Source organism: Dromaius novaehollandiae, chromosome 4, assembly GCF_036370855.1.
Source record: "Dromaius novaehollandiae isolate bDroNov1 chromosome 4, bDroNov1.hap1, whole genome shotgun sequence".
Classification (NCBI taxonomy): Eukaryota; Metazoa; Chordata; class Aves; order Casuariiformes; family Dromaiidae; genus Dromaius; species Dromaius novaehollandiae.
The window spans coordinates 37,217,876-37,241,921 of record NC_088101.1 but is presented as its reverse complement, the minus strand read 5'-3'; the positions used below and the strand labels follow the sequence as shown (position 1 = coordinate 37,241,921).

Here is a 24,046-nt window from a genome sequence, read left to right as displayed (position 1 = left end):
ATGAATAAATAATAAAAAGCTTGTCTGTACATTATCATTCATGCATTCTCTAGTTGCCCCACTGGTAATTTGTCTGCCAGCATAAAGTGGGCACTTCATATTAAACAGACCTTAACTAAAGCTAAAATTAATGTTTTGATTCTAGTAGTTCTTCTTCCCAAATCTATAAAATGAAGCCAGTTGTACAGAAATCCTCACAGAATCCAAAAATCTTGGTGTTCTACAAGTGAAGGATTTTAAATGTTTTCTGCATCATTGCCCCAAGTGTTGCGGAGGAACCCTACCAGCATTTCAGAAGCGTGTTTATAAACACAACTTTAAAAGGGTGCTACGTTGCGGTACAAATTGTCAGTGAAATTGGAGCTAAACAGCTTAGCAATGAATTTACTTTTAGAGAATAAGAAAGGAACTGAAAGGGAGACGTATATTGCAGTTATCAGTGAGCAGAAGGTGCAATTCACTTAGAGCATGATTTTGGTTTATAGTGGTTGAGGCGGGGGGAAAACAATAGTCAAATTGTTATAAAAATGGAACGATTTCAAATGCTTTCAGTCTTGTAACTTAAATCTGCATGGAAGTAGCCCTACTTTTCCTTAAATCTCCAAGGGTGCTGCAGGGAGCAGGAGCGGTGCTCGAGGAGATCAGCACTTCTGGAAGGTTGTTGCAGAAAACCGAGATGACAGATTAGCAACATTCAGACCACAGTTCACTCCCTTCTGACACTTGACTCAATCTAGTCTCCACAGAAATACGAACAAAGCATGAAGAAAATATATGTGCTGCCCTTACAGATTCCCTTTACATTTTTGCCATGCTGCACCTGTTTTTAATGTTATTAAGCAACAGTTGTGAATTGTTCCCAAATGTGAAAGTTAATTTCCAAAATGGCCTTGTGTAAGTTTTGTAAAGCTTGATTTCAAGGCATATATGTGCCAGGAGCTATATCTGGGCAGTAAATTGACCGACATAATGGAGTAAGATAGCTTTTAGGGGAATTCAGTAATCTGAGGAAAGAAAACAAGACTCTTGTAAATATTTTCCTCTCAGATTGCAAAATAAAAATATTTTTAGTGTTTTTCCATCCTATCTTCAGAAAAGAAATATTAAATTAGATTGTACACTGTCTTTAAAAAAGGGGGGGAGCATATTTGACATTTGTTGATATCTTAGGAGCTATGGGAAGGTGAGTGAAATCAGTACAAAGTCTTGGCTTCGTAACAGTGTGCAGGAATGGGCAGAAGAGCATGGCTTGACCCAGGTACTATGTCTATAAAATGATCAGCACAGGGTCTGGCTGAAGTAGTGTGAGCCAGGAAAAGGATCAGTGTGTTTGAATTGCAGCTGCAGATCATGGATCTATGAAGGGGTATTATGTTATATAAACATGTGAAGGAGGTTGTGTCTTATTTATGTGATTCCTACAAACCACATAATCTCAATTCCATCTCAGTGTCTGATTCTTTCTGTTGCTTCTCACAGTCCCTATTCTTAGTTCACTTTCTTTTATAATGTGAACCAGTATTTTTCCCCCTTTCATGTCTTTCAAGCTTCACTGAAGTAGCTTCCAATATTCCGTGTCATCTTTCTTCTTCATTTGCTGTCACCGTATAAGAAGGAGCATTGAGAGGTTATTAAACTGTTGCTCATATCTTTCTGGCTTGACTCAGAGCTTTTCAAAAGAAAACTTCACACTGCAGAGTTCATTGCAAAGTTATGATGTTGTAAGTAGCAATAATAGTAGTTAGGAATGAGTTAAGAATCTGACCTTAAAAGAGAAAGTAAATAAACTAACTGCTGCATTTAGGGCTAGCAGTGATCCAGCTCTGTTTCAGCTTGTTTCCTTATGTGTTTCAACGCAAGAAAAAAGTGACTTGTGTTTCTTAGTTGAAATGTTAAAGTTCAGGTGTTTTGTCCAGGTATTTTGAAGAACATACCAATACATAATGATAGAAGAAAAAGCGCAATTAAAACATTTTAAATTCTGTTAATGGTTAATTCAGTCCCCAAGAGTTGATAGAATTAGGAGAAATCCTTGTGTGATGATATAAATACCAGGAGATTCTTTTGTGTGTGTATGGAAACAGAAAGAGTGACTTCCTGTCCCTTTCCTCTAGTGTTTCAACTCATGGTTTTAAACATTTTTAAAGTTGAAGATCTAGTAAATTTGAAAGCTATACTGTATTACAGATGTCAGAAATAACTGCATTCCATGAAATTTGGGGGGAAGAAAAAGCACCTTTCCCTAATAAGTGCAATTAATAACAACAGTAATGAACTACATTAAGTTTATTTCATTTGTTACCTTGTATATCCACCACTTGAGCAGGCAGGTGGAAATAATCTAGCTGCATTTTGCTGACAGGTTTCTCTGAGTATATAGTGTGACTGTTATGAAGGTATAATAAGAGAATTGTTGTTTATAATATATGTTCTGCTGTTTCCATATATGATCTTACAATAGATGAGCGTTATTTACCTGCTTCTCTGGAATAACGGCTCCTGTTTCTTTATACAAGGGGATATTAAGTGAATCAAGCACATGAATGCTTAGCCAATTTGCTTGGAGAAGCTGCTTTTAAACAAGGTTAGGGCCAGGTGTTGAGCAGGCTGGAGGAAGAAGATGTAACCATGCCAGTAGCAGTACTAAATTAAAATGGCCACACTACGGATTCACATGTTCACGTTCCTGTGTTCACACTGCAGTTTCATGTAACAATTTGTGTGTTATTACATTCCTTTGTTATTTAAAGAAAAATAAAATCCTGGGCAAGAGGCAAGTCTGAGGTCATGCCTAGGGCCTGGACCTGTGTTTTGAAGCAGACTTTCCAGAAACCTTGTGGAGGCTTTAGTCACCAGCGCGCCGTTGCCTGGTGGACACCATTTTGCTCTGTTGTTATCCAACTTTCCTATGAATTTATCAGCATCTCACATTACGCAGTTTATTTATATAATACCCCCCAACACAAAGGTTTACTTCTCTCCCTCCCTTCTTCCCGCTAAACCACAGTTGGAGGCAGAGATTCACCAGGTGCTGTTCAGTCACGTGCAGGCAGCAGGAATTTGCTGCTCTTGGAGGCTCTGATCCAAATCCACATGGAAATCTTTGCACTTCTTCATGCTCACTGTGATCACTCCCCAGGGCTGGAGGCCACAAGCCCTCTTTGCAGAAGTAGCTCTGCGGGAGTCCCAGCAGGGAAGAAGGTTGCAAGGGCCTTGTGCATTCAGAGAGCTGTACCGCAGGAGATCGCGAATGCGTTCTCTGTGACACGATAGCATCCTTCAGCATTTTCCCATGGAAAATGTGTTTTTGAATGCTTTTATGTTTCACATGGGAGTTACTTTTCCACCAATTCTTTCTTGTTCCTTTCCCCCGCCCCCCCCAAACAGGAAGCTGTTTTTATTTGAATTTTTTTAGTGTGAGGAATTCTCTTTCACTAGGAATGACTGCATCTAAAGAGTACTGTCCTTTTGCTCTTTTTCATCAATGTGCTTGTTTAGGGCATTTATTTTGAATGTCAGTCCTTCACATTTCTGCTCCAGGCTGTAAGTTCATCTGTCCACAGGATTATCAGTTCAGACCTTTCCTCAACCGTTTCTCTTTCCTGTGCTTGTCCCTGCAGTGCAGGGCCATACATGTGGCACACTGGTGTGGTGTCCAAGTCTGGTGTCCTCAGTGTGGGCCATAACATGCAGAAATCATTTTGTTGGCTTCTTCTACGTTTGCAGACAAATGAAGCTCTGTATTTTTGTTCAAGCTCTAATTTACGTATGAGATTTTTTAATCGTTTCCCTCCATGTTGCTTGTGGCTTTTCAACCCCTATTAGATTTCCTGTCAGAGTGCCGTTACTACAGAGCAAAATGGCTCGCTGGCTCGCTCTGGTCTGTTTGCGCGTTGTGTTTATTGTATTTGTGGGAATTATCATTATTTCACAACAAATCTTCACAAGTTTTTTTTAAAGGCCTATGTTAACACTGAAATGGTTATAAAATTGGTTAAGAATTAAGAGGCTTTCAAAGCATCCTTGTCCTGAGACAACTCTGCAGGGCATGAATAAGTAACAAATGGATTGTTTTTTAGTCGAAATGAATCAGCTGACATGAGCTTGCCTGTGAAAAATCTAGTTTAACTTTCACAGACACCTACAGGGGCTTGGGTTATATTTCTCTCCTCTTAAATTACGTAAGAATGTAATTACTTCAAATCAATGATTATAGGCTAAATCGACATGCTCGAAAATTGCAGATCACCTTCAACATTAGGACAAGCCAAGAATGTATCAGCTTTTGTGTTAGAGAGGGTGTGTTTGTCCATGTTTTTATAATGTATGTTTCTTAGCATGACGCTAGGTTGATGAGGTGATTTCCTGAAGCCACAGTTTAGTTCTTCAGGATCTGATTATGCCTTTTTTTTTTTTTTTTTTTTGGTATAAAATGCATTAAGAAGCCCCACTGGCATTTGCTGATTCACATTAACTTCCAGCCTAGTCCAGGTCAAGAAGTTAGAGGTGGATATTTAAAGAAGACATCAGCTGATAGAAGGTAGGGAGGAAATATTGCTTGCAATTTCATTTTTAAAATGTTTTCGCCTTCTTCTTGTACATCTGTACAAGTTAGATATGCATATAGAGTTAATATTGTCAAATATGTTATAATTATACAAGGTTGTAGTTTTCATAATAAATACTTAGGCGTAAATTGTACCGTGGCATAATTGTCAACCATAACTTTTCTTTTTCAGTAACCCCAGTACTTTCAGTATTGGCCTGGTTCACGTTTGTCTGATTGAAGGCCCATAAATGTGTCATCTTAGGAAGCTTTTCTTTTTTCCCCAATGTGACTTTAATTTAGGGGATAGTGGGATTTTTTGTAACCTTCCTTAGAAAATACTCACTATAGAGGCCAAAGACTTTGCTTTTTGTTTCTGAGAATTGCAGAGAGTCCCAGATCTGCTCAGATTAGGCTAATCCAGTCTTCTCATTTGGTCGCTTTCGCCCTCTGCACATGACCATCTGCACGCAGGTTGCCTGTCTCTTGTGGTCTATTCCTACCCGGTGTTACAAGGAGGTGACTGAAGGACCTCCACTGAACACTCCTTCAGAAGTTTGGCTGTATTACGGAGTTTTGTTTGCTCTTCAACATCTGGCAAGTGTGAAATTTGAAAGTTGAGTGAATGTTTTCACTGGGGTGTTGAGCATTTCCTTATACGGTTTCGTGTAAATCTGTTATTTTTCACCAGCAGGAAGCTTAGAAGTACTGTGTGGTAAGCGCTGGTCTTCAGCCTACTTAGCTTTTCGTGAGCCCCATGTGCAAAATTTTTAGTTTGTGCCCTGCCATGTAGTCGATAAAGGCTGTTTTCTGCAGTTACTCAGCTACTTACCGGGCTTCCCTATTGAGAGATTTGCAAATAAGCTGGGAAGGCAGTGAGGAAAACTGACAGCCGTGAGGTCAATCCACCAGCTTTGGCAGTTAGTGTGTGAAAAGGTCCTGTGGTAGCACTGGTGATGATGCTTTGATATTAATCTTGAATACCTCTAAAATGTTCTGTATTATTAAGCTGGTAGTGGTGGTGCTTATTACTGGTGCTGCTATGGGAAGGTAATGAGACACCTCGAGAAACCTCTGACAAGTGTCTCAGGATCTTGTGCTATTATTTCTGAAAGAGTTTGGTAACAGAGAATGTTGGGAGTTCTCAGCAGAAATTAGGCAAGATAATGTGATTGCTGAAAAATTAACACAAGTCACAGCTGTGTGATAAAAGCTGTAAAAAGTTTTTTCAAACCATATAAAGTAAAGAGAAAAAAAATAAAAGCAGCTCCCCATGCGGGGCTTGGATAGCTGTGTTGTCTCTGCTGATGCTTAGTCCTGTACTATTTGGCATAATTTAGAAGTTGAAGTTGCTTTAACATTTATGGTTGTTTCTAAAAAAAATTCTGGAAAAACAACTTCAGATTCAATTTCCTGAAAGTGCAAAAGTTACACTAAGTACAGTAGGTTTGCTTGTTTTCATGTGTTAATTCTGGTATTCTAAAAGCGTGCAAATGGCATTTGTCTTTGGATTTACAAAAACTCTAGATATTCAGAGTTTGAATTATTTAAACTCCCACAACACATGCTCTTTTGCTTTTCAAGCTTGAGTTATAATTTAATTAAAAACTTCTGGTGCATTGCTAGCTATTTAAATATTAAAATGTTCCATGGATCACTTTCGATTATCTACCATCATGAAATTCCTGAAGATGTCAGATTTTTAAGATTCCCAAAGTTGCACTTGGAATTGTCTGTTGATGCAAAGGGGACTGTGATAATTACATACATCCATTAGTATCAGCAGAGGAGATAAACTTTGGGGAGGCTTAATGGGCATGTCTCAGTGACAGCTAGCAAAGAACATTTGGCATGATTAAGGATGGATTTGAATGTACTTGAAAATATACTCTCATTATGGACGCCCAGTGGAAGTTGCACTACAAATGTTAAATTCCCCAGAAGAAGAGTTGTGTGGCAGGGAAGCTTTGAAATCCACTGTGGCCGTCATCCAAATTACTCTCTTCTCTTTGTGTCTTTCCGCTGTCAGATTCATTTTGTGATGCCCAACTTGGCTCTCTGCATCTTTGAAAAGAGGCAACCTGTTGATTTCTGTGTTTCAGATTGTCCGAAGATATATCAAGGATTGGCTCGAAAGGAAGAAGCCTCCATTTGGTGCTATCAGCAGCTGCGTGCTCTTGATGATCATCTACACAACGTTCTGTGATACTTTCGCCAATCCAAATATTGACCTTGATAAATTTAGCTTGATTATCATAGTGTTTATAAGTAAGTTCAGCCTTAAAACATCTCTTTTATCAGTCAGATGCATGTGTGTAAAGAGCAGTGTATACGAGAGAGGGCAGGGGAAAGGGAAACTGGCTTGGGCCTAGAGCTTGCCTTTTCAATGCATCTAGTAAGCCAGATAGATTATCCAGCTTCCTAGGGGCTGCATGCTTTTAGGAGGTTGTGTAAGCGCTTACAGAGTATTGAACCCTGCTATTAGATGTGCCTGAGATTGCTCAACAGTGCTTCCTTTCTAAAGGGGCACAGTATTGTTTTTCAAGCATTCATGACCATGCTGACGTGGCATCTTTGTTATTAAACCACCATACATGAACAGATGTTGCATTCCAAACAGAAAGGAAAGATTGGGGTTTGAGCTGCTACCCAGAAACATTGTTATAACTTTCAAATAGTTCTTTCTTACTGTATTACAAACCTAGAAACTAGTAGGGAATTTGAAGGTGTTGATATATTTCTGTGGATGAAGGCATTTGTTGGAGAGTTTGTTTTAGAAGCACTTTATTCATTCAGCCTTAAATAACACACACGTGAGAATAGGCTGCTGGTATCTTTGCCATCAGTTAAAAATACACTTGCAGATCATTACCTCCCAGGGAAAAGCAGTGGTATTCAGGCACTGTCTCCGCTCCCAGTAGGTAATTCCTCTCTTGCTTCAGACTGTGCAAAGACAGAAGTTTCAGTCTGTTTGGGGGAGAGGTAACTACATTATACAAGAGTATAAATCACATCCCATAAGCTCCAAAACTGTTAGATTTCATGAAATTATTACATCAGCTTCTGAAACTGTGTGCATGTGCTCATGTTTGTGTCTAATAAAAATAGGTATCTTACATAAATCCAACCTCCACTGAAGTCAGTAAGAAATTTGCCCCTGCCCTTAGTGGGTCACTTACTATTCTGTCTTACATATCCTCATTGTGGCAGTTTTCTGGATTGTGAAATGCTGAATGTGTGAAAATATTACATGCAGTTATAAATGGTACTGCATAGCTTTTGGGAAGCACAGAACTGCCATCTTATTCTGGAAACAAAGAAGAGGGAGGCCAGCTAATGAACTTTTTCAGGATGGAGAAAATACTTGTTTGCTTAGGCACCTGAAGAGGGACCACATCCCTGATGCAGTTAAATCAGTGCCAAGTTGTTGGGGAGAAAGAATGATGTGGAAATCTCAAACTCTGACTTACAATGCAGAAAAATCAAGAATGTAGTGATTTTATGTCACTGCGGTGACCACTACTTGGAGAAAACAGGCAAAGTTGTCTTTTAGACAAAAAACCCATATTCTTGATTGGACAGTTGTTATAGAGTGGTTGCTCCCGTACCTTTTCTTTTCCTTTCTTTTATTTCTCTGTAAGGCAGCTCTGCATTTGTGCCATGTGTAATTATATATACACTACTTGCAGTGCAATACATTGAAAATCATTATATATACATTTTCTTTTCAAATGTGTGTAACTGGACTTTCTTTGCAAGACTATTAACATAAGCCTTGAAACTGATAGAAACACATTAGATGTTTGGTTTTTCTCTAAAATATTTATAAAACTAAAAAATAAGAAAATTATGAAGATGAATGTGTATGTTATAGTCTAGAAAAAGTTTACTTCCATTGGATGTGTTGACTGGCTGTGTGTGTTGTGTTACACCAGGAGGTGAAATTAGCACAAGGAATTTGAGATGAAACTGCATTTATTATTCTGCTGATTAATGTTTTCATGTAATTTTTATGTTAATATTCTAGACACAGCCAAATATGCACAATTGGTATCAACACATGCTTATTGCTCTACAGAATTTTACCTATTAAGAAAGGGATTTTTTCCTGTGCATATTAAATTAATATACTTAGTGGCAAAAAATTACAATTCAGTAGCAATGGATTGCTTCCTTAGTTCATGAAGGACTGATGAAGTATTAAGTGCATGCTGAGGAAACATTTATGCATCTTAGGAAATATGTGCAAGAGAACAGAAAGTGTTGCTGGCAATAGAAAGTGTTGCTGGCAATAGTTAATAACTATGCCACGTTGTCCAGTTAAAAGCTGTAGTCAAAATCCAGTGTATTGTCCTGGCTCGCATAGCCTTAGTGCATTCACAGATTTGGCAAGAAAAAGGGGAAGGACCCACCCCAGATTCTGGTAGAAGTACAAGTGCTCCCCCCGCAATGTGCACGCCCGCAGAAGGTCTGTGCAGGTCACAGCATGTGCCCCGGCTCCGTGGGGCGGTCCTGCGCCCCAGCGGCGAGGGGAGGGGGCTCTGCAGCCCCCAGCAGCTACTTGCAGCACAGCTGGGAAGCTGCCTCTTTCCCTGATCTCATTGCCCATTCCTCCACCGACACCGTGGGGGCCCTGTGTATCCCAGAAGCCCTGCAGGTATCACATGAGCTGGCGGAGGGGAGAGCTCCCCTCAGGATGCACAGAAAATATCCACACACAAAGTTCGCTGAGCTTGAACAGCTGCTTTGTCTAATGCACGCAGGAATTAGCCTTTGTCTCAGAGGGAATTAAACGTATATGATTCTCTTCTGTTAATAGTAATCATTCATCAGAAGAGTAGTATACCCAGCATATGAGAATATTTATTGTAATCGTGCCTCCACATTGTGCTTTCATTCTGTTAAGTAGAAATGGGCTAAATTGAAATATCTGGCAGCTAGAGCATGTCCAAGAGATCTTATGTCATCAACCTAATAAGCAAAACTAGAGAAATGGATGGGCAGCATTCAACAGTGAACTTCTCTATCTTTCACTGTGTCAAGAAATACTTAATTCAGAGGAGTTACCTCAGGAGAATCTTGTGTAGCCACAGTAATAGCTCTGGCTTTCTTGGATATAATGATACATACTGTTCTTTCAGACATAATTGTCCGAATCACCACCCTTTAAAGTCTTGCATGGCTTTCTGTCATTGGATTTCTCTGCATTGACTTGGTGGAGGCTTAACAGCAGCAGCCTAGGCTGCTGATCTTTTGTATTGGTGCAAAAGGCACGTACATGGCACACACACAGATTTCAGTGATCTTTACTTCTGTGATGTAAGTTGAATTTTAACTTGTTTGTCTTCTCTTGTTTTCAGTATTTTCTGTTCAGCTGAGCTTCATGTTTTTGACTTTCCTCTTCTCTACAAGGTAATTGAGTGTACTGAAACAGAATGTTTGAATGTGTGTTACATGTGATATTTTTGTTTTGCATGGTTCATTTTATACAGATGCATAAGGGCAGTTTTCTGAATAGGGATGACCTCATTTTGATGTTCCTTGTCATCTTTACTGCATTTTTTTCTGTTAGCATTTCATAGGCTAACAGAGCAGGACCTGGATTCTGTTCCTTCTTGTGTGTTAATTACAGAGTTGTTAAATCTCAATCAATCACTGCTATACCTCATCCTCTGAAAAAAAAATGGATTTGCACAGATGTCACTGAAGGTATAATTTGGCCTGCAGACATACTGATGACATATGAGAGAGAGTACTCAGTTTGACTTTTTACATCTCAAGATACATTTGCTGGCCTTCAGTCTTCTTTGTATATGTCAAATGTGTTACATTTATATGGAGTTTCTTAAAAGGTGGTTGTCCTGAACAAATGTTTGGTAAAGGTGTTCTTTCCTTTTTAAATATCAGCCAGGAAAAACCATTGTCTATTCATGTCTCAAAAAGCAGTACAGTGAGAATGACTTACTGTTGCGTAGTCAGTTGGCTACCTTTGGCCTTGGCATTAGTCAAAGGCTGAGTGGGTCGCTTGTGCGAGTTAGAGTATCCACCATCGTCCTCTGGTTTACGCTTGCTGGAGTATTTCCCTTAGCAGCGCTCTGCTGCCTGGGAAGTGCTAGAATACACAGCGGGCTCCGGACATACACTTTATATAAATTACCTGATATCTGTAAGAAATGATTACAAAGGAAGGTACAAGATGGTTTCTCTGTGACAAGATCATACCATGACCTTAGAAGGCAATTTTAAAGAACTTTTGAACTGTTGGACCTAATCTGGGGAAGGATCTGGCCCAATTGTAGAACCCCAAATGCCATAAGTAATAACCAGCCCAAACAGTATAGTCAATATTTGGAATTTTAGAAAGCTCTTCCTAATTTTGACCATGGTGATATACTGGCCAGTCACGTACCTCTGTATGTCATTTTCTACCCTTCCTAACCTCACCCCCAATGTGTAAACCTCAGAAATAGTTTCTCGGTCAAGCAGATACAGATAATTACATGTTCTATGCAGTTCTAGTGTAGATTCAATATATTATCTAAATAGAGCATTTTTGTTAACATTTAAGTACTAGGAAAAGAGTCATTCTCTTTTTTTTTTTTTTTTTATAGTGGTGAACTGGCCCACTGGCATGTTATTGAATGTTTGCAAAAGTAACTGTGGCCGGAATAAAGTTGTCCTAAATACAGCATGTTCAGAATTCCTCTCCTTCACGTGGGAGTATATTCATTAGAGAGTTTGCCACAACCAAGAAACAATTCTGCTTAAAAAAAAGAAAATCAAACACTACTGTTCATTTGTGCGTAGAATTATTTCTGTCACTAGAATTGATCAAAGTGATGTGAACATGCATATGGATCCTCAAAGTAATACATTTGATCGATGATGTTTTAAGAAGGCTTTTGCTAACAGAGATTATTAAAACTCTTTCTTTTCTAGGAATAACTCTGGTTTCACACCAGCAGACACAGTGGCTATCATTTTCTGTTCCACACACAAATCCCTCACCCTGGGTAAGTCAGGAGGAGAGATCAAGATAAGCTTTCAAGCAAAACAGCAGTAACATTCATACCTTGCTTCATTGAAAAAAGTTGTTGGTTGTTAGCTTTTTTGCTTAAATAGTTTTGATTTAGTGACACAAGTAATGCTACCGGTATTAGGATATTAATGTTTTCGTACAAGGAAAGTAAATGTTTATTAAAGAGGAGACAACATGGTCTTCTCAGCTGAGATTTCAGTGGTTATACAGTAAGACTGTCTCATTTAGGGAAAACTGGGGTTTTTTTTCTGTTTTTGTTCTGTTCTGTTGCCTAATCCAATATTGATAATATTTGACATTTGTTACTGAAAACAGTCTAAGGTATATCTGCATAGTTCCACAGTGAAGATATTATATCTTAAAACCAGGTTGCACAAGTGAAAATCAAAACATATAGCATATTCAGAAATCACAAAGAGACAATACTGTCTTCTGCTTAATATGAGCAAAATGTGCATGTTTATTTTAAGAAGTCTGCAGGGTTTTTTGGGACAGTGTTTTATTTATTAGAATTCATTTATCAAAATGTTATTGAGATATTTGTCACTTACAATCCCTTAGTGATAATAAGATGTTCTGATGGAAATTCACAAAATACCGCTAAATCAGGGTCCTGTTTAGAGCCACCTGATAGTGCTTCATCCCTGTTATGTTCTGTCAGTGTAAAGATTAGGACTTGAATATTTTCTTACTGTTTTTCAAAATATGAAAAAATGTGTTTGGTAAAGCGTATGTGACAATATTAGCCTTTTCAAAGCTTTTCAGTTGTACCTGTCAAAGATTAACACAGATGGTGCCAATGACAGAGGTAAGAACTCAGCTTGAAATAGGGGAAGAATGAGTCAGAGACGACTTAGAAAGGTGAGATGTTTTCAAGTCAGCTTCATACAGTAAAACTCATCTCAGGGTTCTGTGCCTCAGCCAGGCCTGTGCTGCCAAATTATTAGCAAGTGCCCTTGAAAATCTCTGGGAACTGAGGGAGTTCCTGGAAGACGAGAAAAAGGCAAACAAAGGCTTCTCTTTTCAAAAGGGAATCAAGGAGAGGCCAGGGAATTACAGATCAATGATTTTAACTTCATTTGCTAGAAAACAACTGAAACAAATAGCTAAATAAATAATTTTCACAGTGCAGGAGAAAACAAATAAGTAACAGCCCCATAAATTTGTCAAATATGTATCAAGTCAGTCTAATTTCCTTTCACACAAGGTTACGAGGTCCTGAGGGTTGGGGAGGAGTAGGAAAAGTTGTTTGGCTTGGCAGTATTATGGCTTTTGATGCCACTGCATGACATTTGGGACTCTGCGATTCAAAAATGATGTGAACCAACTAGAAAGAGATCAGAAGAGTGACGTAGATGATCACAGATCTCAAAAACGCAATCCATGAAAAAGATTCAAAAAACTGGGATTGGTGAGAGAAGACTGAGCTGAGATACAGTAGTGATCTTGAAATACATAAAAAGGTTGATGCAAAAAAGAAATTACCTTTTTCACAGTGGACTTTGAAAAGGAAAGGACTTTTACTACAACAAGGAGGATTTAAGCTAACAATCAGAGAAACCTGTCTAATGTAAAGACAGTTGAGCTTTGGAATATGTTGCCTGCTGATGTCTTCGAATCTCCTATCATTGCAGACAAGCCTCAGTCAGGAATTAGATAGCTCAACTTGGCCCTGCCTTGGAGCAGAAGATAGATTAAATGACACTCGAGCTGCTTTACAGCCAAGTGTGCTATGAAATCAAAGCTTCAAATAATAAATGAGCTTGTACTCAGGAGGACAGTTACATTTGTATTTATAGAAAGCGACCCCCCACCTAAGTCATACCATGCTACCATACCTGCCATTTTACTGATGTGCATATAAACCTAGGACACAACCGTGATGCTACAGAACAGAAGCTAGTTGTATTTTACAGCATATGAATGTGTGATTCTCTCCTTCCCTTCTTAACGAAAATAGTTTTATACACATTCTGTGAATACCTCTTGTCTTGGCACTAAGAAAATAACTACGAAGTCTTTTCTTTAATATTTAAGTCTTAAAGGGGCTTGCTTTCACCCGGTGAAAAGTAAGGACTCTGTTTCTTTCACTCTCTCTACCAAGCATCCTCACATAGCTCATCTTGACCTGCATTTTATACCCACAGCTGAATCAGTGCACTTTTATTCTGCTAGTACTCTCTCCTCTATATGCTTTACTTTCTCATTTAAAAGAGCCCAGTTCCATGTCCGTAGCTTGCTTGACTTTCCTGCAGGCATTTTCCCAAGCTGCTGCTGTGATCAGCGCAGCCTGATTAATGGGATACGCGTTGCATTTTGCAGAATTCCTTGCCCAAGCGCATCGACAAAAATACATCACCCACCTTGACTTCAGGTATTTCTGCAGCTTCTCCCTGGCCATCCATGCTTTTACCCTGCTAATACAGGTCTCTCCTACACATAAGTGTGCAAACTAAAATGAGAGGTTGATGGTGGAGTGCAATATTGCAGCGCTGTTTCTTGGCTACAGACTTTCATTTGTTACCTTCAGGACAGACTGCTTTGCCTTCATCCTTGAAGAGCTGGTGCCTCTTGGAAGGCAAGCTTGCCTCTCAGTAGGCAGGTCGCCAGACATCTGTCACTCTTACACTTTGCGCTTTTGCACTACCTTTCCTTATTTCTCAGTGCCTGTGTTGAGATCCCTGGGAGGATGGGGCCTGCTTCCCTTGTTCTTTTCCATCCCTGGGGTTGAGCTTCATCAAAGCTTTTTTGAGGTTTCCAGACTACTGCTTTGTGTGTGTGGCCAGCAGCAGCGTGTCCTGAATTGAGCACCACCCTTGATGGGAAATGCTCTTTTTGGCAGTCCCTGGGAACCTATCTTTCGTAAGCCTGAAGGCCAGCCACTCTTCTGTGCGCTACTTAAGCATGCCCACTGTTTATGAGTTTCAAGCTGGTTGGTTTTGAGATCACTGGTATTTTTCTCTGTTTGGTACTAGTACCAGGTCCATATAGGATAGAGCTGCATAAATAGACATTTCTTTCTGAACAAGTAGGTGAATGGAACATACTAGGAAGAGGGAGGAGTTTTATAAAGCTGTAGTAAGCTGAGATATGCCGCTGAACTGACGATATAAACAGGAATTGTTAATCAGAGCAGCTAGCATATATTCCTTCACTGAAGGCAGAGGCAAAGTAGATATAATTTGTTCTTAAGGATCAGCTATTTCTGAATGACAGTTGAATGTATCTGCAGCACAGTCTTGTCTACCCTGATCTTAGCAGAAATAAGAAGAGACATAGGTATTTTGCCCCCACTGTTTTTGTTGTTCTGTCACATTTCTCCTTGTCCGGAGGTGTTTACTGTAAGCCATGCAAGGAGAAACCTTCTGTTCTCCTGTAGCGGTGAGAGTTTTTGCTCTCTCTCTGTCATTACAATGCCTGAAAGCCCAAAGAGTGCAGGGTTTGGTTTCGTAGCCGTTGCAGAGATGTGCTTTGTTTGTCTCCAAGATTGCAGTGGTAGTATATAAATGACCCCCCAACACTTCTTCCTTTACTTTGAAATTGATTTCTCTCGACTTGGCAGGTGAAGCTCCAATAGGTACGTCTGGTCCATTCCCTGCGGGACTCAGAGTGGCACCGACAAAAGTGGGAGAAGCGCTGACAGCTTTAAAGCTTTAGAAGTGGTAATAGGAGAGGCATGAGAAGACTTTTATAAGTCACTTTCTCCCACACCATATTATGAAACCAGCTAATTCCCATGCAGTGCATGCTCATGAGGCCAACTGCCACTTCCACTGTTGAATCCATGAATAAGTGCTTGCTCTGCGTGGAGATGAGTGCTGTTCCCATATGCTGGGTTTTATTTTGTAGACAGAACAGTTGACACACTTTTTGTCTCACAGATCAGAGTGCAGGGCATGTTTGTGTAAGGACAAATTACACAGGGTAGGTACCTTTGTGTTTCTCATTTAGGATTACAAGTCAGTATTTTTGAACAGTGGTGGGTGCATTGGCAGTTTTTAAATAGAGTACATCACGTGTAGAAAAATAATGTTTATTTATATTCCACTTAGCTAGTGAAACAAAATATAAACTTACAAGTAGTGAGGATAAATGTAGTATTCACAACGCCCTCTGGCATATTCACCCACACTTTTGTTCTTTTTCTCTCCTTCGCCCTGCTAACATATATGCACAGTACATGTGAGCGCACACATATGCAGACATTTGATGCATGACTTTTATTAGTGCATTTGCCATTGATTGATTAGTACTTAGTATTAGTACTTCTTCTATTGATTGATTGCAGATGAAGTGACTATTTGACCTTTAATTATGAGCCTTGCTATTGAAAATGACATTGAGCTATGGCTTCACATAATCCATCTGGAAAGCCCGACATGATGCCATTCCCTGGAGTTCATTCAGTGAGAAGAGAAGAGGCCTCAAGGAAGTGCAAAGCTATCAGTGTGGCTCATCTAAAAAAAAATACTGCAGAGTTGTTGCTTGCACTTACACAAAAGTTGCAGCCAAGTATGGAACACTTTTATTTTTTGCAGAGTGAATTGCTAGCTAGAAGTTACAATTCCAAGCATAAAATGCAGAATTGTCAAAAAATATTTTTACTTCAGGTCTTTGTATTTATTATGTAAAAATATTTTACGAGCAGAAAATGGAGCACTGCAACATATTTTGGCTACCACAAGTGCAAGTGTCAGCACTGTAGGTATGAGGGACATCAGATTTTTTTTTTTTTTAGTTTTTTAAGAAAAAAGCTCCTTATGAAATTAGGGTATTATTTGTGATGCACAGTGCGTTTTCCCTCATTTGGATTTAAGAATGTAGTAGTTCTTTTGTCATGGAATTCTTAAGGCAATCAAGGTTTCTAGTGTGCAAAATACTTTCAGGAAAGAGTAGAATTAATTTTGCAAATGAAAGTCAAACTCCTAATTTTCCTTTAAAATATTTGTATTGTTTTAATTTCAGTCAGCATTTATTTTTTAAAAATTAATTTTCTTACTGCATGAGTACAGAATGGATAGTCTATACCTGAACAATTCTTAAAAGCCTGGTGTAATGCACAAGTGGATTCACAGACAACTCAATTGTCTGTGGGCAGATCATTTAGGCCACAGATTAATCAGCCCATGCCTGCCCCCAAGATCTGCAGCTGCATGGTTGTGAGTGTGCATCGTGCTCACAAAAAGCTCCAACCTGCTCACAGCTACCTAGAGTTTGCTCATGTTTTCTATAGAAATCTCTTTACAAGCTTTTCATCAGTAAATAATATATTTGCACAGCCTAAACCATGGCTATTCAGTATTAGCTGTGTTTTTGCTTCATCTGGCTTATCCTGTACCTGAACTCTGTGAATACCGTACTAATCAAGAGTAGACTCTTCTTATTGTCTGGTGATAGTCACCTTTCTCCTTTAGACAGAAAAATGCCAAAATATTCTAACTCGTGTTAAGATTAAATCTCTCTGATTTTTAAAAGGTGGCATTTCTTGATAGTTTTGTAAGAGAAAGAAAGATGGTAAGATTGGTGCTGAGGTACTCGCCCTAAGTGAGTATTCAGGCCAAACCCTGTCAAACCTGTGGTATTCTTGAAATGTGCTGGCTTTTGTCTGCTCACCAGCGGAGGAGTGCCTTCTAAGGCAGTGATTCATCAAGGTGCTTACCATGGCTAGCTATGAGCATGTGAATGGTTCCAACGGCTTTTACCTAGAGATCTAGAAAGTAATTCTGGTTGTTAACTGCTCTCCAAAAGTTTTCAAGAGGAAGATTTTCAAGGCTGCCTTTTCAACTTTCAAATTTTCTTGTAAGTGTTGAACACGAGACATTACTGCTGGCATCATGTCATCCTTCCTAATGTTATTCATGCTTGAATTCTAATGTTTTCTTACCTGTTCAAGACTCTTAGTCTCATTTCTTACCTGAGCATCTGATAGAGTGATGTAAGTGAAAATGATCTGGCTACTGCTCTGCCTTGAATTGGTGAGGATGACCCTTTGGGAAAAAGGGAAGCTGATGGGAAGGATATGCTTGAAAGAAAGGGTGCCTGTTGGAGGCTTTGTTTGGGCCAGTATGTACCCCTGACTTTTGCCAAAGAGTTAGAAGTATCCTGTTGATGCCATTCCTACTTCTGAATTCCCAGGGGTTTTAGCAGCTGCTGGTGCCATTCACAAGGTGTTACCGTGGCCCAGCTCTCCACTCTTTCATATGACTGTGGGAGACATTTCCTTGCATTCTGAATGGTATGTATGGAGGTGAAACTGTTCTGAAAAGGGACTGCTAACTGGGATAAAGTGCTCGCAATTCACATATCTTCACTGATGGCAGTACGTGATTCTTTGGGACAAAATGAAAGGTTTTTCTCTTCAGTCTTCACCCAGCAGTTGCTTTGAAGAACAAGAAAGTGGTTGGCTGGACTTCTTCCGGTGCTCTGTGATTCCCATTCTCTTTATGTCTTCTCTGTCTCTGGAGAGCAAGAACTAAGGGATTCATATTACATAAGATGGAAGGGGAGACCAGAAGCACCTGGGTCCACAAGGCGCCTTTCCTCTTCTTTCCTCAGCTTTTTTTTTTTTTTTTTTTTTTTTTTTTTAGCCTAACTTGAGAGCAGCAGATAGATTGCTGCTCCTAGCTTATCAGTTTTTTAGAACGAACTTCTGGTTCTTACCAGGCAATATTAACAAACAGGTTATTATCATGTCATTAGCATGTCATCTTTCTCAGTAGACCCCAAAGGAAGACTGGGAAATTCTGTTGTTTCCAATATGGTTGCCAGCTCAGAATATTAGCAAAACCAGATTTAGTATCAAGCTTTGTGTAATTGGAAGTAGTGTAAATGTTTCCTACTTGCACAGACTGCCTGATCCACCCAAGCTGAGATGTCATGTTGTATGTGCACAGCATTTTTGAAATACTAAGTCCACCACTCACTTGACAGGGGCTTTGCATGAGGAGTCAAGCTGACAGTTTTGAGTAGGCTGTGATTGCTGGGATAGACTGTGTCAAAGCATCTCGCTTATTTTCCCTTGCTATTCATATACGTGGCTGGGCAAACACCCACCAACCGTTTATGTCTCCTTCATATCAGAGCATCCCAAGGGGCTACACTTTCAGGAAGGTGATATACTGGCAGGCCAACCTAACAGTAGGAAATGGCAGAGTCAGATGAGTTCTACTTGCTTTTGGTTGTAGAGTACCTGAATCCCTGTTGTTTTTTATCACAAGATTCACATTATAGCATGTCTAATATGTTGCAGTTTACTGAGTTTTGACCTCTCTGTGATTCCAGAAGGGGAAATACTAGAGGAAATTGGGGAATCTCCTTTCCTTTCTGACCTGAAACATATGTTTCTTTGATTAGACTTTGAATGTGGCAAGAAATTCTGCACCACCTCCCAGGGCTTCCTTTTCATCCATATACTCTGCCAGTAGTAGGTTTTTTATTAATATTTAGAAAGTTTGCCTCCAGCAGTACTAAAATGTGCATCAGAGGACAAGAGTTGTTTACCGTGTTTGAACTGAAGAATCTCACCCAGGAGATCTCATTCACTTGAAGTTTACATCTCTCAATCTTGACTTGCAGAAAGAGATCGATGAATAACAGTTGTCATTTCAGAGTTGCACCTCTCCAATTATTTATTTGGTTGTGTGTCTTCCCAGATGTACACATAATTTGATCAGACATTAAAAAACAGATTGCAGGTTTTTAATGACAGCAAGCTCATACCTCTTTACAATAAAAAAAATAAACACACATACCTGGCTGTAAAATGATAATAACACAAAAGCCCTCCCAACCCTCCCTCTCTACCAAAAACAGTTAAAGTTAATTTAGCTACTTTAAGAAACTACATTATACTCAGCAGACAGCTGACAGGTTACCCTTGGGAAGATCCACATTTGGACATGACTCGATTTTTTTTACCTCAAGCTGGCAGGGGCTACAAGTGTCACCCATACTAAAGCTGTCGAGTATTGAAGATGATGTTGAGTCTCCCAGGGAGATTTGGATCTACATGTGCTGCTCTCAGTGCACCTTCTGGTAGCCAGTCTGAGCTGCTGACTCCAGACACTTTAAAAAAAGTGGGTGCAAAGATTTTAAAAAGCGATAACACCATAACAAATTAACAATTGAGTGGTCTTATTACAGGGCAGTCTTGGAATCTGGAAGAGGAGTCATCATCCACTGCATGCACGTAACCCTAGATCCCTAGAATTTTAGGACAGGAAGCGGTAGCCCTCAGTATTTCTAGATGATGAGCTGTTATTTCAAAGTGCCTCCCAAAATGACTGAGACATTGAAGCTTTTTTGGCCTTGTAACTTCTTTTCTTGGCCACAAAAATCAGGCAGAAGAGAATTAAAAGAAAAATTATGCTAACATTCCTAATAAACAGGATTTTTTCCTTATGAAAAGAAGTAATTGTTTTCTTGTTTTACCATTTATAATGAATTTCTTACTTCGTGTTTTCCTTTGCTTCAAGGCTTCAGGAGAAAAAAAGGCTTTTAATTAAAAGATAGGATGAAACAGTTTGGAACATAATCTTTTCCTTCTTGTGTTTACAAATATAAGAGTGGCTATCAAACATGTTTATAATGACTTTTTTAATAGTATATGTAAACAAAATCCATATATTCAAAACTTCAGTGCTGAGAGAGCTCCTAGCATCAGCTATGTATGGAAAGGGTAGTAATGTAGTAATAAACTTGCAGCTTCATGTTTTTAGGAAACTTGTCGGTGTTTTGTCCAGAATTCCTTTCATTAGTGGGTCTAACATTAAACCTTCAAAAAAGTATTGGCCAAAATAATTATAGAGAAGGGAAGGAAGTGTTTAGAATCCATTCATTTGTGTGCACAAGTTTAGATATTACTGGTGAGTTACAAGGAAGTAGTTATCCTTTGCCTTCAGTGTATTATCTGTGTGAAGAGTGACTTGATATCCAAGCAATAAAGAAAGCAGTGAAGTGTTAGAATCAGCTTACTGCATTCCTATGCCTGCATTGTGGTCCCAAATTAAGGATAGATCACATTTAAAATATGACTCATGGTGGTTCAATTCATTCTTGAATTCCCTGTTAACTAATTACTACTACAGTGTTGTCACACAGGTGGAGGTGGTCTGGAGTCGAAGGCACTAGGCTTGGATTGTTGGTGTTAAATGTTTCATTGTTAGCAGCTGGTAAGATTGTCTGTGTTGTTCATTAAACATCACTTCCAATCTGAACGCACCCACTGAAAATCCAGAAATAGATCAAACTGTACGCTCTTTCTCTTTCTCCCATCTTTTCCATTTTTATTTAGTTAAAACTTTGATAGTATCAAGATGTGCTGTTTTCTAGTAATTGTGCTTACATTGCACAGTTGCTGATTTCTGTGCACAGTTTCTGATTTCAATTACCTAAACTAAAAAAACTAGAATTAGTAAAAGCATGCAAGGCATATTAGATTTTCTCCTTTTTAATTTTTTGTTAAAGTTATGACAAAAGAAATATCTTATTCTTTATTTCTCTTTCTCCTTGTCCTTCTCTATTCATATATTAGACCAGGCCAGTCTTTTACTACCCAGTGTGGTCTCAGACAGGTAGTACTTCATCTTAGATGGTGAAATTCATACACCCTAGTGTAACTGTATGGCCAGTGTGATGTAATCACGTCACTCAGTGATCCCAATAATTCTAGTGCTCCAAAAGAGGTAAATCATCTCGTGTAATGCAAGGACCTGTTGAATAATCCAGTAAATCATTGTTCTTTTCTCAGTGAGTGGGATGAAGGTGAAAATGTTGAAGATTAGGATCTATGTAGTCTTCCCAGCTGAACTGGGATTGCCCTCCATTCTGCAGTTTTCCCCTGCAGCCTTTCCAGACTTCTTTAATCTCTCACCAGTCCCTTATAAAACCTCCTTTTTAGATGTTTCTGTTTTTACCACTTCATTAGCCTGTTTTTGCTTTCCATCACATTTAAGACTCAGCCGAAATGTGAAAATATACCGAGAAAATAGTGTTTTCTTTCATGAAAATATTTTAAGCGCAAATCTTCACATCCACTTGTGGGCAAGCAGAAAGGGGAATGTAGTCTCAACTGCTACAAAATAGCAGACCCTTCCCAATCAGAAACCAAGTGTCCTATCACCTGGAGGCAGTTGTAGTTGTGCTGATGCATGATCTCCTTTTTTGCTTACTGGCAAAAGTCAGATCTCTGTGGTGACACTAGGTTTTGTCACCAAGGTGTGATTGAACCAAAAGTGCCACAAATCATTGTACCAGCCTGTCTAGCCACTGTGGATGGAATCTCCTCATGAAGATACTGCTATTTCTTTCTGGACAAGAGAGTAGCAATGATCATCTATTACTTCTCTCAACACTGATCCTTTTGCCTAGTATAAAATGACTCAATGTAGGGTCTCTTGGTTGGGGCTACAAGCAAAAGAAATCCCAGAGCGGCCGCTGGAATGGGGCTACCAAATTCTCCTCTGAGGAATTTTTCATCTGGGGAAGAGCTAGGCTGCTTGTATTAGGCTCAGTTTCAAGTAGTCTCTTCTTCCTGTTAGGTAATGTGATTTCATATTCCTAGAAAGAATTGGAAGGTGCTTTCCTCTGCTGAAATGCAATACTCAATAGGCAGCAAATATTTCTATTGTGATTAGTTGTAAGGTGTCATTCAGTCCTGAGGAAAGAGCCTTTAACTTGACTTCAGTGCATATTCTGGAGTGGGTAGGTATATAGAAAAAAAGAATCTTTAACCAGTTATTTTATCAAAAGCATCTTATTGTGATATCAGTGTGTCATAGCAGAGTCATAATAGGGGCCAGAAACAACATCTATCACTGGCTAGCTTTCATGGAAGACAGGCATAGTGTATAAACCTCTGTCTCATCAAGACTAACCATTGCAGTGTGATTTTTGGGGGAAAAAAAAAAAAAGAAAAACCCTTAAGAAAGCTTGCAAAGAAGAGTTTCGCTGCATCTCTCCATTCTGGTGGATATCTGCATGAACAACCTTGTTCTAATCTTTTAAACTGGACTTAGCTGGTATCTCACCATGCTCCCCCACCATGCAGTCACGGGGCTGCATGCCATCCTGTTCTGAAACTTGGAGGTAAATTTTCAGATGGTCTTTTGGCACTCTCTTTGCCGGGATAGGTTCAGAAAAGCCCTGCTCCGGGAGCTTAGGCAGGGTTTAATGCAGTATATGCCTACCTTGACAGGCCTCTTTCAGTTAAAAAAAAAAAAAAATAGCTATTTGACCTACTGATGTTCTTTGCATATCAACCCCTGAGATGATCCTTCAGAAAGACAGAGTAGCACAGAGGGGGTCTGAGAAGCTACCATCATACGCCTACTTCATCTTGTATATTGCACTTAGAGACCGTGACAATTGAGATTTCTGAAATGTACAGATGAGTAGAAAAGAGCACTGAAAATCCACTGGCTGAGGCTTTTCTTCTAAGTACTTTCACTGCCCGTGTGTGACAGTTGTTTTTCATTCTGATTTCCTGAATGACTTGTGGTTCCGTAGCCTGAGTGTTGACCTCTTTGTTTGGTACCAAATCTCTTTTCCTAAGAAGAAATGCTGGAGTATCTTATGATTTGGAATGTGTTTCAGTAATGTAAGCAATAAAGTTTTAGGATAAATTGTTTGTTATGCAGACATTTAAGGGGAAAAAGCCTATACCGTAAAGTACATAAGTAGAGCATCTAGCAGTAATTCTGCTTTGGGTGCGAGAGATAATGGCCCAGGTTTTGATGGTAATAAAAATGTTCTATTAAGTTCTCTGAAACCATTGCAGTGTGATAGAAAACAGCAAATGATGAAACACTGCTTTGAGGGAAGCTTACAAATTCAGAGAGCATAAAATAAACATATTAAAGTAGAAAAAAAACTGAGTTCCAGTATTTATTGTTTTATCACTTCCATCGTGGGCATAGGATAAAAGAAAACCCTTACTTGCTTGTTAGAAGAAGAAAGCTCTTACTTGAAGTTCTTACTTGGCAGATGTCAGTTGAAAGCTCTGCTATGGAATATGCTGCAATGTCAAACTCTGTTGGGTAATTTTAGACAAATGTGTCATGTGTGACATGGAAATATGGCATGCTGTACATTAGTGATTTCCCAAGTGTTTGGATCAGGTAGTAATGTGCTGAGAAAGTGCTCTTTATCTCTCCACACTGTGTACTTGTATAGCAGTGGGGAAAAGCTTTTGGTAGAAATTACTTTAGTCAGAAAAAGAATCCATTTACAATATGTGCCTTCTAACATCTTTCAGACAATGCATTGTATTAAAGAGGCATTTTTGATTAATGTTTTATAAACATTTTTCAGCATGACAGCTTAAAGTCCCTGTAAAATTGTAAATGCGTGCATAGTGCTCACTTCCATAAAGTCAAATGCCATCTCATAAAGTCTAGTTGGATCCTGTCAGCCACAGTGACACAGAATCAGTACCTTGGAGCATTAAAATTAATTTGCTTCAT

At 39.1% G+C, this 24,046-nt stretch overlaps 1 protein-coding gene across 4 annotated transcripts in view; it reads left to right on the top strand.

Moving 5' to 3' along the window:
* The window catches only part of SLC10A7 (solute carrier family 10 member 7), a 154,308-nt gene that overhangs the window by 119,566 nt on the left and 10,696 nt on the right, over positions 1 to 24,046 (top strand). For all 4 annotated transcript variants that reach the window (XM_064510780.1, XM_064510779.1, XM_064510778.1 and 1 more), the window contains 3 exons: positions 6,649 to 6,814; positions 9,907 to 9,958; positions 11,486 to 11,559. In XM_064510780.1, the coding sequence (XP_064366850.1) occupies positions 6,649 to 6,814; positions 9,907 to 9,958; positions 11,486 to 11,559 (292 nt within the window). The remainder of the gene's footprint in view (positions 1 to 6,648; positions 6,815 to 9,906; positions 9,959 to 11,485; positions 11,560 to 24,046) is intronic.